General features: G+C 38.9%; 1 protein-coding gene across 2 annotated transcripts in view; it reads right to left on the bottom strand.

Moving 5' to 3' along the window:
• GK5 (glycerol kinase 5) overlaps positions 1-17,712 on the bottom strand; it is a 79,555-nt gene that overhangs the window by 33,769 nt on the left and 28,074 nt on the right. For both annotated transcript variants that reach the window (XM_043595234.1, XM_043595235.1), the window contains 5 exons: positions 15,454-15,585; positions 8,856-8,931; positions 7,680-7,741; positions 7,524-7,597; positions 7,275-7,335 (listed from right to left, as the gene is read on the bottom strand). In XM_043595234.1, coding sequence (XP_043451169.1) covers positions 7,275-7,335; positions 7,524-7,597; positions 7,680-7,741; positions 8,856-8,931; positions 15,454-15,585 — 405 coding nt within the window. The remainder of the gene's footprint in view (positions 1-7,274; positions 7,336-7,523; positions 7,598-7,679; positions 7,742-8,855; positions 8,932-15,453; positions 15,586-17,712) is intronic.

Here is a 17,712-nt window from a genome sequence, read left to right as displayed (position 1 = left end):
CAGGAAGGGAATGTTCTCTCCCAGTGAACCCTGGAGATCCCTATACCACCCTGTGCACTCCATGGCCAGCTCCCTCCTCTCCAGAAGCATGAGCCACAGCTCTGGTCCAGAGAAAGTTGTACACTTCCAAAACCTCAGAATTTGAGCTCCAAACATTGTTTGCAAAACACATCTGGGACCCTTAGTATTTCTCACTCCCCAGTCCATGGTCCAGAGAGGTTTTCCCTCTTGTGTCAACTTTCAACCTCTCTCTCTTACCCTCCCTTGTCTCTCTCCACAGAAAGGGTTCCCTCCCCTCAGCAACACCACCATTTTTCTCTCCCCCAGTTCACTTCCATGTACCTCACACTTGCCAAGCTGTCTCCCTCTACCTGTAGGGATCCTTCTGTCACTCAGTGGATAGATTTCCTGGATGTTCCAAGTGATCAATACAACTGTGTTTGAGGGACAAGGAAAATCCCAGTCCCCCTACTTCTCTACCATCTTCAGTGCGACAGCCTCTTAATGAATCTTTTCTTGCCCGTTATTACACTGCAACTAGTGATCATTTTGAAATGTAAATTCATTCATGCCCTCCCCCTCACACAGAGTCACTTAAGCCTCTAGTGGTTTCCCAATCATTTAGAATAGCATTTCCAATGCTTACCAGAGAATAGAAAGTCCTGCATTATCCACTATGCTACGCATAGCTTTCTTTAATTTCATCTTCTAACACATTCCTCACGGTCATGAAACTCTGGGTGCTCTGACCCCTACCATCCCCTGATCTTTCTAAAACATTGACTCCCTCTTTGGCATCCACCATTCTCATTGCCTGATACACTCCTCCCATATGTATCTATGTGATTGCTCATCACTTCTTTTGGATCTCTGCTCAGAAGTCACTCAGAGAGGCCTTCCTTGATTCTCATATTTGACAATGCTTCCCATGTCATTTAACATATCAAATAAACTTAAATAGTTTAGCAAATTCTTTGGAATGTTCCAGGCCAAAAAGACTTAAGCCAATCCAAAGTCCAAACAGGGGCGCCTGGGTGGCTTAGTCAGTTAAGTAGCTGACTTTGGCTCAGGTCATGATCTCACGGTTCATGGGCTCAAGCCCAGCATCAGGCTCTGTGCTGACAGCTTGGAGCCTGGAGCCTGCTTAGATTCTGTGTCTCCCTCTCACTCTTCCCCTCTCCTGCTCATAGTCTGTCTCTCAAAAATGAATAAATATTAAAAAAAATTTTTTTAAGTGCAAACTTTGTCCTTTTAAAACAGAAAACCAAACTCTAACTTTGTACCAGCTTAGTTTTGATATTAAAATCAACTCATTCCAATGTGAGTCCTGACCACATATACAATTCCTTTCCAGAGATTCCTTTTTCACAAACTTTCTACAACTATTTTTTCCTAAAAAATAAATAAATAAATAAATAAATACATCTCAATTCCTTACACCTTTTTTTTTAAATCAAAAACATATATTTTACTTCCCTTGCATATGGAGATGTTTCCCTTATTATTTCTAGTAGTGTTAAACAATTGGGAACTGTCTGTTATACCAGCATTCTTTAGATTGGCAAATTTATAAATACATTTTATAATTTTTAGAAGCATATGCCTTTTAAATTTTCCAATGTAGCACTAATGATGTGGGGAACAAAGACAAAAGAAAAAAAAATAATTTCCTTACAACTTCGAGCCCATCGACAAGTCCTTGAGACAGGAAGTAACCTTCCCCTAGGTACTCAGCGGCCTCAATGATAACACTTTGCTAAGGGCAAAAGGCAATTTTAGCTTAACATTATCCTGACCTCCAGGATCCTGTAAGTCTCCTTTAACATATAAAAATTCTTTTAGAAACCTCCTTTATCTCTACGCCCCAGGATATAGGTTAGCAATCATCCTCCAAGCATATGGCTCACTGATACACATCTAAAGGGTCTCATGACTAAGGTTTTACTAGACAGTACTTTTAAATGACCTTTTCCTAACAACAGCTAGCCCTTAAAGGTCCTGGAAACCTTGTTTCCAAAGTTCCTTAGAGACTCATGCTATCCCTAAACCCCTCCTAAGAATGTATATAATCAGTCACCCGCCACTACACCAGTACAGCTCTTTCCTATAGGTCCTGTCCCCATGCTTTAATAAAACCACCTTTTTGCACTGAAGACGTCTCAAGAATTCTTTCTTGGACTTGGCTTTGAACCCCAGCATTTCCACATCATTAAAACATCCAATTGTATTTTAGTTTTTCTGTAATAAGAAGCCACAAGTAGATAAATCTATGTTCAATAATTAATGTTTTAGTATTTCATGTTATTTACGAATGATCTAGATATTAAATGAATTTAACTTAACTCATTACTTAACCTAACTCAGCAAAACCTTAAGATGTTGGGTTACCAAAAAGATTTAGGAAACTATTTAAAAGTTTACCTAAATTTTGGGGGCGCCTGGGTGGTTAAGTCGGTTGAGTGTCTGACTTCAGCTCAGGTCATGATCTCACAGTTTGTGAGTTTAAGCCCCACGTTGGGCTCTGTGCTGACAGCTCAGGGCCTGGAGCTGGCTTCGGAGTCAGTGTCTCCCTCTCTCTCTCCCCCTCCCCCACTTGCGCGCGCGCGCTCTCTCTCTCTCAAAAATAAAAATAAAACATTTTTTTAAATTGGGGCAATTTTGGGACTGGTGAAGAAATAGGTAAACTTTGGATTGCCTCTAGAGCTACATTTTTAGTTTTGTAAAGATTGTAAGATAAGGACAGTTGCTTTCAATTCCTCTAAAAATTGGGTTGTAACTTAAATGACATAGGTTGATCCACTTATCCAACTATATTATTCTCAGTTTGCTTCATTTTCTTCTAGGGACATACTTTGAATTTTCAACATTTCTGGTGGTATTGAATAAACCCCCATGGGTGTAAAAAGGGTCCCCAAAGAGGTGCAAAGGATACTACCTTCCCTAGATCTAAAGTCACTCTCAATGACAGTCAAAATAAAGAACACTGCTGACAGTGTAGAACCTGCTTGGGACTCTCCCTCCCTCTCTCTCTGCCCCTCCCCATGTGCTACGCTCACGCTTGTACATTCTCTCTCACAAAATAAATAAATACACTTTAAAAAAGAACTTTCATAGGGGTGTCTGGGTGGCTCAGTTGGTTAAGTGTCAGACTTCAGCTCAGGTCATGATCTCACAGTCCCTGAGTTCGAGCCCTGCGTCGGGCTCTGTGCTCACAGCTCAGAGCCTGGAGCCTGCTTTGGATTCTGTGTCTCCCTCTCTCTCTGCCCCTCCCCTGCTCATGCTCTGTCTCTCTCTGTCTCAAAAATAAATAAAAACATTTAAAAAAAATTAAAAATGAACTTTCACCCTTTGCTGGCTCCTGCCAGTTTTTCCAGGAACCCCTCTGCAGGCTCTGATATCCACCAGAGTTTCCTCTTGACTGTTTCATGGAGTAATGTAGCAGTGTTATCAGAAAATCCCTCAGTTTCAACAACTCTAAGAGAGGCCTATTTGGGTGTCCTCCTTTGAAGGTAAATACAGGGGTGTCTATAAGGCCATTAATGTGGTAGAGTTTTGTTTATCATTGTGCAGTCTTTTCAGAGTGGAAAAACAATTCAGACTGAAGATGAGTGGAATGAGTATTCCAAGGAGGAAAGAGCGGAGCAGTAGGAGTTACATCAGTCTTTTGTTTGGGGTTCTTCTTCTATCTTTAATTTTTCATTAGCCTTTTGCAATGAATCTTTTAATGAAACAACTTGGGAATTTTGAAACCTTTTGGAGGCTTCTGCTTGCCAATTAAAACAGGTATCTCATTCTGTTTAATTTGGGAATCCTTGCTTCCAAGTGCATTTTTTTTTCTTTTCAATGTTTATTTATTTTTGAGAAAGAGAGAGAGAGAGAGGGAGGGAGAGAGAGAGCATGAGTAGGGGAGGGGCAGAGAGAGAGGGAGACACAGAATCCGAAGCAGGCTCCAGGCTCTGAGCTATCAGCACAGAGCCCGACGCAGGGCTTGAACTCAGGGACTGTGAGATCATGACCTGAGCTGAAGCTGGACACTTACTTAATCGACTGAGCCACCCAGGAGCACGCCAAGTGCATTTCTTAAATGATATTATCTAATTGGAATGTTCCCATAACAGCAATTGTATTTCTAGGTTGTAATTCCCTCGAAGGCTGGCAGCAGTTTGGTAGGATTCTAGGTGCAAATGGAGTTAACCCATATTTCTGTCCAGCCATATGTAGCTGCAAATGGGGTGTAACTCATATTTCCGTCTGGCCTTATTTTGGAACCCCCGACCTAATGGTTACCCAGCCAAGTTCCTCAGGACACAAAACAAGCTTAGGAAGATTGCGCCATTTTTGCAAGACACCTGCAACTGCCAGGACTATAGTTCTTAGACATAAAGTAAGCCGGGTGTGCCAGAAGGTGGCATGCTTGACTATTTAGAATTTAAAGATCCCATTAGCAAGCCCTTGGGTTTCCGGAGCTGAACTAATCCTTAAAAGGGACTTCAGGTTGGGGCTGTTGGGTTGGGGATCATGCATATTTTACAGTGTACCTTACTGTATAGAAGTTTTCTTGAGGTTGGTGGGTGAACTTGTGTCAATCTAACCTACTCTGTGATCAACTTCTTCTATTTTCTTGAGGTGGTGAGCGCTCTAACACCCTTTAAATGCTCAACCTGCACCGACCAGTTTTTGCAGTTTTTTGGCATCTTGAGATCTCTGACAGCAATAGCTTTTATCTACACAAAACAAGACAAACATGCACACCTTAATGTATCAGCAACAACCAAGAGATGTTACTGTGTCCTGGCCAATAGAAGGCCCCGTGCTCACCACCACCAATTCTTGCTGGGTGGGAACCTTGCGGGGGTTTTCCAGCAATTCCAGGGAAATTGTGGTCTGAAAGGCTAGGGATTTGGCTCCGGGCAGACCCTTTTGTCAGCTCAGTTGGGCTCCAGGCAAAACTGCCAGCCCTGGGCATAACCTCTGGCAGCTCAAGCTAACCCACCCTGTAAAGGAAAGCCAATTAGACTGAGGGAGCTTGAATGCACAAAGAGCAGAGCTCAGAACCAAGAGGGAACTTACCCACAGCCCTCAGAAATAGGGAGAAAGACACCGAATTCAAAGGGTATGCGGGATACCATGCCTGCTTCTCTTTGTCCCTGAATGCTGCTGGAAATTCACTTTGGATCTTGTTGCTGCCTGCCACCCAATCCGTTTAATAACAAAAACTTTAACCGAGTAAATTTTAAGTTCTAATTGGCTTTATTAGTCAATTCATGAATCAGGCAGCATCCCATCTAGCAAGCAGGGGGTGGGGTGGGGTTGGGGGGGGGCTCCAAAAAGCTACAGCAAAGGAAAGATTTTTTTTTTTTTTTTTTAGTGTTTATTTACTTTTGAGAAAGAGAGAGACAGAACGTGAGCAGGGGAGGGGTAGAGAAAGATGGAGACAGAATCTGAAGCAGGTTCCAGGCTCCAAGCTGTCAGCACAGAGCCCAACGCGGGGCTCAAACTAAAAAAACCACGAGATCATGACCTGAGCTATACTTGGACACTTAGCCAACTGAGCCACCCAGGTGCCCCAGAAAAAGGAAGATTTTTAAAGGTAGAGAGGGAGTGTAAAAAAGGAAATTATTAGAAAAAAAAAATCCATTGTTTTAGGCAAAATTGCCATACTATGGGAAATTTGCCTATCAGTAAATTTCCTAGTGCTGATGGAAAATTCCCATGTTGACTGGCTAAGGGTTACATTTCTGGGGTTTGAAACTATTAGGCCATGTATTATTAAGTCTTGGTTTACTAATTGGGCCATCATTTGGGGCCTTTGGTTTTCTTTCCTTTCTTTTTTTCTTTCTTTTTTAATTTTCTTTATTTTTAAGGCAGAGAGAGACAGAGCATGAGTGGGGATGGGGTAGAGAAAAAGAGGGAGACACAGAATTGGAAGCAGGTTCCAGGCTCTGAGCTGTGAGCACAGAGCCCGACACGGGGCTCGAACTCACAAACTGTGAGATCATGACCTGAGCCGAAGTCGGATGCTTAACCAACTGAGCCACCCAGGTGCCCCATCTTTCTTTTTTTTTAAAGATTTTACTTTAATTTTATTTATTTATTTATTTATTTACTTACTTACTTACTTACTTACTTAAGAGAGAGAGAGAGAGAGAGAGAGAGAGAGTGTCAGGGAGGGAGAAAGAGAATTTAAAGCAGGATATAGGCCCAGGCAGAGCCTGATGTGGGGCTTTATCTCAGGACCAGGAGATCATGACCCTCAGGTTATGATCAGTTGGCTTAACCAACTGAGCCACTTAGGTGCCCTAAGATTTTATTTTTAAGGAATCTCTACACCCAATGTGGGGCTCAAACTTCCAGCCCAGAGATCCAGAATCTCATGCTCCACTCACTAAGCCAGTCAGGCACCCATCTTTTTAACAACATACAGCAATATTATAAGCACTAAAACTCCATCTGAAGAATACTTTGTCACTAACCTTCAATTCTTCCAGCCATACCTTAATCTGAACCTGTGTCTACCATTAGGTTGAATAAGTCTAATCCTCTCTAAGTGACCAGGAATTTGTAACTTAGGAATTGAATTCCCCTTCCCTTACCCGATTCCTCCATCTACTATAGCAACCGTCCATCTAGGGAAAGATGGTCTGTACTTCCTACTTAAGCTATTATAGGAAATCAAAGTCAAGGTCAGAGTTTCAACACCTCCCCCCCGCAAACCAGCTGGTGAATCCTTGAGATTCTCTAAGTTCTAGCTCTTTCATCCAGACAGAAAGAGTACAATCAAGAAAATCCTCAAAAACCTGAAACAGCTAATTTTTCTCTCTCCCACAGTTTCTTTACTGGTACATGCTGGCTAAGGGTTTCATACAACCTAAATACAACATTCTTCCTTAAATTGTCTTGTCACTGTTTGGTTACACTGTATCAAATACAACTAAGCATTGGCCCTATCCCTGTTTTTTGTCTCAGAGTATCCAATATAAACCACACGTTACTCAGAATACAACATTTAAAAAAAAATTAACAGTTTTATAAAAAGCAATACATATAGAAGTAAGGAAAGATTATAAAGTGCTTTCACATAAGGCCCAGTGATACCCTTTCCAGAATACAAAAAAATACTTCTGATTATATCCAGGGCACTTTAACTTAAAAAGAAAAAAAACCACTTTAATTTTATTCTGCAAGGACCTTCTATGTCTCTTAAATCTAATCCCAACTATTCATATATATTAGTTTATACTCTACATGGAGAAACCCCCAAGTTTTCTACTTACCAAGGCCACTACTGGTATAGGCACACCAAATATCTCTTCATCCACTGATCCGAAATGGTGGCTTCAAATACAATTAATTAAAAAGTCAGTTATAGCTCTAAAAATATTAATTCTAAAATTTGGCAAATTGATTTTCACATAGGCCAAAAAATTATATAATGGAGACACAAGCATCTCAAACAAATAATAAAATGCTTTCCCTACTAAAGCAAAATTTTGCTGGTTTCTGTATCCGATGTCCATTAATACCTTGTATCCCTCACAGGAGGCAGGAGAGACAGTGGTATTGAAAGCAGGGAGGTCAGGAGCCCACTCCAACACATCTGAGTATAAAAATATATCATCAGAATCCAAGCTAAATGATACAACAATTAGTGATTGAAAAGGAAGGGAAAAAACCCTTACCTTAAAAGGGTCAAATAGCCCAGTTGCACTGGCATTTGAAAAATCCGTGGCAAATTCAGCACCTAAATTTACATTGAAAATAATATATTATCTGATGGTGTCAATCAACAACTATCCCTAGTTTATAAATTAGACCTTTGGCCTCAAAATCATTCCAAAATGTCTATTTCCAGTACAAGGTCTCCAAAGGAATTTCCCACTTAATCTTTTTGAACTTTTAGAGTTTACAAAAGTACTTTCAAATACATTGTCACATCATGATCCCCAGCTTCAGGATGAGCAAAGGGGTTCAAAGATGCAACGTGATTGCCTAGAGTGACTCAGCTGCAAAGTGGCACATCTGGTATTGAACTCATCTTACCACTTTTGAAATTAAGACTGTTCCTCCACCTTCTATTTGAGGGTTCATTGCAATTTAAATATCACCCTCCTTGGGGTGCCCCGGTGGCTCAGTCATTTGAGCGTCCGACTTTGGCTCAGGTCATGATCTTGTGGTTTATGAGTTTGAGCCCCACATCAGGCTGGCTGCTGTCAGCATGGAACCTGCTTCTGATCCGCTGTCCCCCTCTCTCTCTGCACCTCCCCTGCTTGTGCTCTCTCTCTCTCTCTCTCTCAAAAATAAATAAAACATTAAAAAAATAAAAAATAAAAATCATCCTCTTACAAATTCAAAATTAAGGTAACTTTACTATTGCATGGAGTTACTGGGGTACCAAAAAGCAATGTATTTGGGATACAGGAAGGAAAAAAAGTCACCTCTATTTTTTTTAGGTGAATCATTTCTGTCATTTCTAGCAGTCAAATTTCAGTTACTTGTTGTGGGGGAGAGGTGGAATCCTTGGGTGGCTCAGTTGATAAAGCATCTGACTCTTGATTTCAGCTCAGGTCATGATCTCATGGTTTCTGAGTTTGAGCCTCACATCAGGCTCTGCATTGACAGTTCGGAGCTTGCTTGGGATTCTCTCTCTCCTTCTCTCTCTCTGCCCCTCCCCAGCTTGCTCACCCACAATAAACAAACATTAAAAAAATTTCAAATCATGGGAATCTACTCTCGAAGCCAAAACTACACTGTATACACTGTATGTTAGCTAACTTGACAATAAATTATTAAAAAAAAGTAAATAAGTAAAAAAAAAATTTCAGTCACTGGAGACAGATCTATCAGATCATCTTTACCTTTTGTGAGCTTGTGTAACAACCAGGTATCAATAGTCCCAAAGCAGCAATTATCTTCTTCAACTGCCTTTTGCACCTTGAAAACACAATGGCACAAAACTGACTCAAAACGGTTAAATTATTGGGGCACCTGGGTGGCTCGGTCAGGTAAGTGTCCGACTTCGGCTCAGGTCATGATCTCACTGTCCGTGAGTTCGAGCCCCACGACGGGCTCTGTGCTGACAGCTCAGAGCCTGAAGCCTGTTTCAGATTCTGTGTCTCCCTCTCTCTCTGCCCCTCCCCCGCTCATGCTCTGTCTCTCTCTCTCTCTCTCTGCCAAAAATAAACAAACATTAAAAAAAATTAAAAAAACCGGTTACATTATTAAGTACACAATTAAAGGCCAAAGAGTAAATACAATATAATCCCTTTTTTTTTTTATAAGAATGAATATATACAGGGGTGCCTGGGTGGCTCAGTCAGTTGAGCTTGTGACTCTTGGTTTCAGCCCAGATCCTGATCTCATGGTTTGTGAGATCAAGCCCTGCATTGGGATTCTCTCTCTCTCTCCCTCTGCCCCTCTCCCCTGCTCATGCTCTCTCTATAAAAAAAAAAAAAAAAAAAAAAAAGAACAGAAAAAAAAGAAAAAAAAATTTTAAAGGAATGAATATATACATAAAGAAACTATTTTTAAAATATACACCAAACAGTTCTAAGCAATTACTATAAGGTATAAAAGGCTTTAATTTCACATGAAGCATGTATTTTTGTGATGAATAAACAAACTTTGTTTGTTCATCACAAGAGTGTATATATATATATATATATATATATATATATATACACACACACACACATTTTTTTAAACATAAGAATATGTTTAACTATAAGAGGTCTAAAACAGGGGATGGTACACTATGACCACAGTTCAAATCCAACCCATTGCTTAACTCTGTACAGCAAGTTAAGAATGGTTTTTAAATATTATAATTGTTTTTTTTTTAAAGAATACTTTGTGACATATGGAAAGTACATGACATTCAAATTTCAGTGTCCACAGATAAAATTTTACTGGAACACAGCCATGCTCACCTGTTTATGTATCATCTATGGCTGTTTTCACACTACAATAGCAGAGCAGTTATGACAGAAACCTCATGGCCTTCAAAGTTTAAATTATCACTAACTGGCATGTTACAGAAAAAATCTGCTAACCCTTAGTGTAAAGCATGCCACAGGAAACAAAAGTATCAAAAGCTCTTTAAAATAGCTAATAGAGAAAATGAAATGCTTATTGAAATATCATTATTACTATTTTTTAAAGAGGCTCTATGCCCAACATGGGGCTCGAACTCACGACCCTGAGATCAAGCATCTCACGCTCTTCCAAATGAGCCAGCCAGGTGCCCCCAAGATATTATTTCTTTTCAAGATATTATTAACATAGTAGAAACAGTGCCCTACATCACACTTTACCACGTCTCTCTTATTTATCCATCAAGACTACCATTTCCTGGCTTTGCCAAACTTGTCATCCAATGGCTATATTCTGTGTGGCCATTATCTCACAACGTCATTACTTCCCTACTAGAGCCTAAGCTACTTAAGAGCAGGAACTAAATTGCATTCATATTTATAAGCGCAACACCTAGGAGGGTTCCTGGCATATAACAGATGTTTAAAAAAATGCATCCTAAATAAATGAGATAAAAAGAATGACAAATGAATACACTTAAGGATGGATTATATGTTAAGAGTAGAAAGGATCAATAAAATGAAAATGACATAAATTCCAAAAAAAGAAGTCACTTGTAGATTGTTTGTAACAAGTATTTTGAAGACTCAAGTTTTGTAAAACTTAAGTATGGAGTGCCTAAAGTAATATTACTTTATTTCAAACTCTCTTTAAATTTAGAAATTGTGGGGGCGCCTAGGTGGCGCAGTCGGTTAAGCGTCCGACTTCAGCCAGGTCACGATCTCGCGGTCCGTGAGTTCGAGCCCGGCGTCGGGCTCTGGGCTGATGGCTCGGAGCCTGTTTCCGATTCTGTGTCTCCCCTCTCTCTCTGCCCCTCCCCCGTTCATGCTCTGTCTCTCTCTGTCCCAAAAATAAATTTAAAAAAAAAAATAAATAAAAAAATAAATTTAGAAATTGTGATTCTAAAATTTGTTCCAGATTAGACAAAGGTTAATCTGTATTTCAGTGAGTAGCAACAATGCCTGGCAAGTAGTAAATTCATCTGTTCATTCAAAAAATGTTTGAGAGCCCAGTCCTCTGATAGGTAGTAGGTCGATATAAGGCTATGAAGACAGAGTTGATATTAGGGCTTCCCAAGGTAGGAGGATCAAGGTCAACTCTCCATGCTTTGGGAGAAGACTCCAAATGCCTCTACTCTATGAATAAGAGTAAACCAGAAAGACAGGTTTTCACAGGAACTGAAACTCAGTTATAAATCACCTCAGTCACTAAACTGGATTGAGGTAATCCTGGTGTCTAGAAAAATGGAAGACATATAAATCTTATCCAGAGCAAGAAAATGCTATGTTAAGGCTCTCATAATTTCTACACACAATTTTCCAAATACTATGTCTAGCTGATATACATACACATACATACAAATAAGTAACTAGGCTCACCGAACTCACCAAGTTGTATATATTAAATATGTTCAGCTTTTTGTATGTTAATCATACATCCATAAAGTATTTTAAATTTAAAATAAATGAAATAATCAGGCATCTGAGGAAACAAGAGAACATGAAAATAAAAGAGAGAGAAAGACAGAGTCCATAGGGCTACACATACTAGAATAGTCATGGACTTTAAAATACCATGCTAATTATGTAAAGAAAAAAGTTCTAGAACTAAAAAATTAAGAACTTAATGGATGAGTTTTAACAGCACATTAGAAGCAATGTAAGAGAGAATAGATATGAGAGAGAGGTTAGAAGAAAATATCCAGAATGAAGTACAAAGAGACAAAAGAATGGAAAATATGAAAGAGTGAGAGACAAACGGGATTTAATGAGAAGGTCTAACATGCATATAATCAAATTTTCTAGAAGGAAAGGAGATAAAGAGAACGGACTAGAAATGCCTTTTGAAAATAATGGCTGTGAAATTTTTAAAAGCAACAGAAGATACCAAGGGATAAACTCAAGACACCCTACAAACCTCAAGTAGGTTGCCACTCTTAGACAATAGGTGCAGAAAATGTATTTAATAAATTTAACATCCACTAATAATAGTCTTAGAAGGGGGGCCTGGGTGGCTCTGTAGGTTAAGCATCTAACTTCAGCTTAGATCATGATCTCACAGCTCATAAGTTAGAGCCCTGCCTAGTCAATATATCCTAGAAGTCCTTGTCAATGTTTAAAAGGAAAAGGCATATTTCTATAACATCTTGTTACGTTAAAGAACTGCAAATGAAACCAGTGAGACGCTACTTCACACCTAGTAGAATGGCTAAAATCCAAAACTGGAATCAAATGTCAGCAAGGATGTGGCGCTCTCTTTCACTGTTGGTAGGGGTGTAAAACAGTACAGTCACTTTGGAACACAGATTGGCATTTTCTTACAAAGCTAAACATAGTCTTACCATTGGATCCAGCAATTGCACACCTAGGTATTTACCCAAATAGGTTAAATTTATGTTCATACAAAACCTGCACAAAAATGTTTATAGCAACTTTATTCACAAGTGCCAAAAATTAGAACCAGCAGTGTCCTTCAACAAGTGAATGGATAAACAAACTGTAACAATCTAGGCCATGAAATACTAATCAGTGACAAAAAGAAATGCACTACCAAGCCACAAAAAGACATGGAAAAACCGCTGTCTTTATATTTCTTCCCTTCTGCTCCTGTGGGTTCAGTTTGCCATCTTTTGCCAGTGTCTTAAGGTACAATGTTAGATGCTTTGTTAATATAGTCTCTATACATGGGGAACCTGGGTGGCTCGGTCTGCTGAGTGTCCAACTTTTGATTTCAGCTTAGGTCATGATCTCACAGTTTCTGAGACTGAGCCCTGCATCAGGCTCTGTGCTGACAGTGTGGAGCCTGCTTGAGATTCTCTCTCTCTCCCTCCCCCCGCCACTCTCAAAATAAATACATAAACTTTAAAAATTAAAAAAATAAAAAATATATATACTCCCTATACATAATAGTCTTGCTATTAATTTCTATTTAAACACTGATCTTGGTGCAACACATAATTTGGTATGTTTTCATTTTCATTCATCTCAAAGTATTTTCTAATTTCTCTTAGGATTTCTTCTTTTACCTGCTGGTTATTTAAAAGTACATTGTTTGGGGGCACCTGGGTGGCTCAGTCAGTTGAGCGTCTGACTTCGGCTCAGGTCATGATCATGCGTTCATGGTTTCGAGACCTGTATTGGACTCTGGACTGACAGCTCAGAGCCTGGAGCCTGCTTTGGATTCTGCGTCTCCCTCTCTCTCTGCCCCTCCCCTGCCCACACTCTCTCTCTCTCTCAAAAAAAAAAAAAAAAAAAAAAAAAAGTTAAAATTTGTGTAAAGTACACTGTTTGATTTCCATATATTTTTGAACTCTCCACATTTTTCTGCTAATTATGTTTAATTATGTTTTTAAGGATTTGATTTTATTTTAGCGTTTATTTATTTATTTTGAGAAAGAGAGAAAGAGAGCAAGCACGAGCAGGGGAGGGGCAGAGATTCCCAAGCAGGCTTCACGCTGACAGAAGACAGCCCAATGTGGGGCTTGAACTCACCAACTGTGAGATCAAGCCCTGAGCCAAAACCAAGAGTCAGACACTTAACCAACAGAGCCACCCAGGCGCCCCATAAGGATTTTATTTTTAAGTAATCTACACCCAACGCGGGGCTTTAACGCACAACCCTGAGATCAAGAGTCACATGCTCTACCGACTAGGCCAGCCAGGAGCCCCATATCTATTATGTTTAATTTCATTCATTATCAGAGAAATATTTTGTATAATTTCAGTCCTTTTAAATGTATTAAGGCTTGTATTATGGTGTAGCATGTGATCTATCCTGGAGAACATTCCATGTACACTTAAGAATGTATATTCTGTTGTTACTGGAGATCTCTATAAAAGGTCTAGTTAGCTTATACTGTTGTCCAAGTTTTCTATTTCTTTGTTGAGCTTCTGTCTAGCTGTTTTATCCATTATTAAAAGTGGAGTGTTGAAGTCTCCAACTATTACTGTTGAATTGTCTATTTTCCTCTTCAATTCTGTCAATTTTTGCTTCATTTGTTTGAGGCACTGTTACTACATACGTATATGTTTATAATTGTTATATATTTCTGATGGATTGACTTATCATTACAAAATGTCCTTCTTTATCTCTAATAAACATTTTTTGTTTTAAAGTCTATTTTGGGGTGCCTGGGTGGCTCAGTTGGTTGAGCATCCGACTTCAGCTCAGGTCATGATCTCCTGGTTTGTGAGTTTGAGCCCCGTGTCGGGTTCTTTGCTGACAGCTCAGAGCCTGGAGCCTGCTTTGGATTCTGTGTCCCTCCTCTCTCTCTGCCCTTCCCCTGCTTGCACTCTGTCTCTCTCTGCCTCTCAAAAATAAAGAAACATAATAAAAAAAAATTTTTTTTAAGTCTATTTTGCTGGATATTAGCATAGCCACTTAGTTTATGGATGCTGTTTGCATGAGAGATCTTTTCCATCCTTTTACTTTTTACTGATTTGTATTTTTGAATCTAAAGTGTTTCTCCTATAGACAGCATGCAGTTGGATCTTCTTTTTTATCAGTCTAAAATCACAATGAGAGAGCACTATTTAAGTACCAAAATGGCTAAAATAAAAAAAAAAAAAACAAACCTGATAGTATCAATTATGATGGTAAATGAAATAACAAGTCCTCTCATTGACTGATAGTGGGTATGTGAATTGTCAAAAACTGTGGGAAACTTTTTGACATTATCCACTAAAGGTGAAGATACACATATCCATTCATGCCCTAAAAATTCCGTTCCCATGTATAGATGTAACAGAAATGCATTTATATGTACTTCAAAGACAGTATTAGTCATAATTGCCCCAAACTAGAAATAACTCAAATGTACATGAACAGAAGGGATAAACAGATAGAGATATAATCATATATTGAACACTAAATAGCAATGAAAGTGTAAGAAAATTAATTTACACCCAATATGGGTATATTTCATAAATATAATATTAAACAAAAGGAGTCAGACACAAAAAAATAAACACGGATTCCATTTATACAAAATTCAAAAAAAATTCAGGTAAAACAAAAAGATAGTGTTAAGAAAGAAACATATAAGTAAAAAAGTGGAAAGAAAATCTGATACACAGTTTCATAATGTTCTGTTTCTTGATTTAAATAGTGCTACACAGGTGTTTGCTTCACAGTGTATCACTGGGTGGTATAGTTTTGTTTTGTTCCGTTTTCTATTATGTGTTATGACTCACAATAAAAAGGTTTAAAAAAAACTGAGTAAAGATTCCTTGTATTCTATCCCATTATGTAGTGGACCCCTAATTTTCCCTGAAATAATCAAATTATTATCTTTATTCCTTTAATTTTGTCTTTCCTGTAGTCCATACACGCACACATACACAGGCACACACAATCTTTCCTTACCTCAACCAGGTTCTGTAAAATCCAGGCCAATCTCAAAGAAACATGCTGGTTTGTGAAACTGAACATACTGACTGCAAAAAATCGTTTACTTCTAGTGAAAAAGTGTAGCACTCGGCAGGAGCTCTGTATCAGCTGTTAAGAAAAAAGATATTTTAGGAAAATGCACTTAATGGTGTTTGATATTTCTATATTAATTCTACACATATGAAAACAAACCCAATGACAATCATTCAACTACTTCTAGTGTTCTCAGCACCTAAGAACATGAAGTAAAGCAATGTTACCCCAAGTGGACATTTGTATTCTAACATACGAGATATAACACATCTACTCTGTCCTTCTTTAATAAACACAAAAAGCTCAAGATAAAGTCTTTTTATTATTATTATTATTTTTTTAATGTTTATTTATTCTTGAGACAGAGACAGAGCGTGAACAGGGAGGGGCAGAGAAAGAGGGAGACACAGAGTCTGAAACAGGCTCCGAGCTGTCAGCACAGAGCTGGACGCAGGGCTTGAATCCAGAGCTGGACGCAGGGCTTGAATCCACGAACTGTGAGATCATGACCTGAGCCTAAGTTGGACGCTTAACTGACTTGAGGCACCCCTCAAGATAAAGTCTTTAAAAAAAAAAAAAAAAAAAAAAAAGGGAAAGGGACGCCTGGCTGGCTCAGTGAGCAAAACATGAGATTCTCGATCTCGGGTCATGGCTTTGAGCCCCACACTGGGTACAAAGATTACAAAAAAAAAAAAAAAAAACAAAAAAACTTAAAAAATATAAAAGAAAAAGAAAAGAAAAGGGGGAGAGTCAAGGGATAGGCTATATTCCTATATGAAATATATTTTGAATGAGGTTACTATTAACCCATAAGGGAAATTTCCCTGCACACTAAGTACCTAAAATTGGGATATATGATTTCACTGAACACTACCTATACTTAACAAAATCAAAGATGAAATATACATAGTTTTAAATTTGTTTCTTAGTAAGCAAAATCTTTAGTTAAAAAGAAAAAGCCTCTCACAGAAAACTTGCTTTGAGTTTTAAGGTTTGTAAGACATAGTAAAAAAAAAAAATCAAAAACAAAAACTCTATCCTGCCACCTACTACAAGAATGCCGATGGACAATTCAACTTCTGAAACTGATGTTTTAAAGAATATTCACTTATAGAGAATTTACCGCCTTCTTGCATTTTTCCCTCTGTTATTACTCACCCCTCCCCTAAAAAATAAATATAAAGGTTTGGGTTTATTTATTAAAATAATAAGTGTAACAATGAAGAAAATGTATAGACTCAATTCTCTCTACATTTTAGTTTTGTCCTTTGTTTTTTAAGTTTATTTATTTTGAAAGAGAAGGAAAGAGAGAGCGGGGGAGGGGCAGAGAGAGCGAGAGGGAGGGAGAGAGAGAGAATCCCAAGCAGGCTCCTCACTGTCAGCACAGAGCCCAATGTGGAGCTCAAACTCATGAACCCATGAGATCATGACCTGAGCCAAAATCAAAAGTCAGGCGGCATTCAACCTACTGACCCATCCAGGCATCCCTTGTCCTTTTTTTTTCCTTTTCGTTTTGGTGAAAAGTCCTACTTTTAGCAAATTTTAATTATATAATACAGTGTTATCAATTATAGTCATGTAATACATTAGATTCTCAGACCTTATTCATCTTATAACTGAAAGTTATAGCCCTTTTAACTTCCTTTTCATCTCATTCAGTGCTCAAACTTCCTGTGTTTCTATATACTTTGCACTGTTTATTAAAAGATAAGATGTCCTTGGGGCGCCTGGGTGGCTCAGTCGGTTAAGCGTCCGACTTCGGCTCAGGTCATGATCTCACAGTCCGTGGGTTCAAGCCCCGCGTCAGGCTCTGTGCTGACAGCTCAGAGCCTGGAGCCTGTTTCAGATTCTGTGTCTCCCTCTTTCTCTGACCCTCCCCTGTTCATGCTCTCTCTGTCTCAAAAATAAATAAATGTTTAAAAAAAAAAAAGATAAGATGTCCTTGGGACGCCTGGGTGGCTCAGTGGGTTGAGTGTCCGACCTCGGTTCAGGTCATGACCTCATGGTTCGTGAGTTCAAGCCCAGCATCGGGCTCTGTGCTGGCAGCTCGGAGCCTGGAGCCTGCTTCAGATTCGGTGTCTCCTTCTCTCTCTGCTCCTCCCCTACTCATGCTCTGTCTCTCTTTCTCTCTCAAAAATAAACACTAAAAAAAATTTTTTTTAATTTAAAAAAAGACAAGACGTCCTTAAAGTATTTAAAGGG

This window comes from Prionailurus bengalensis, chromosome C2 (assembly GCF_016509475.1).
Source record: "Prionailurus bengalensis isolate Pbe53 chromosome C2, Fcat_Pben_1.1_paternal_pri, whole genome shotgun sequence".
NCBI lineage: Eukaryota > Metazoa > Chordata > Mammalia > Carnivora > Felidae > Prionailurus > Prionailurus bengalensis.
The sequence above is the reverse complement of the archived record's forward strand: the minus strand, read 5'-3'. Positions and strand labels throughout refer to the sequence as shown.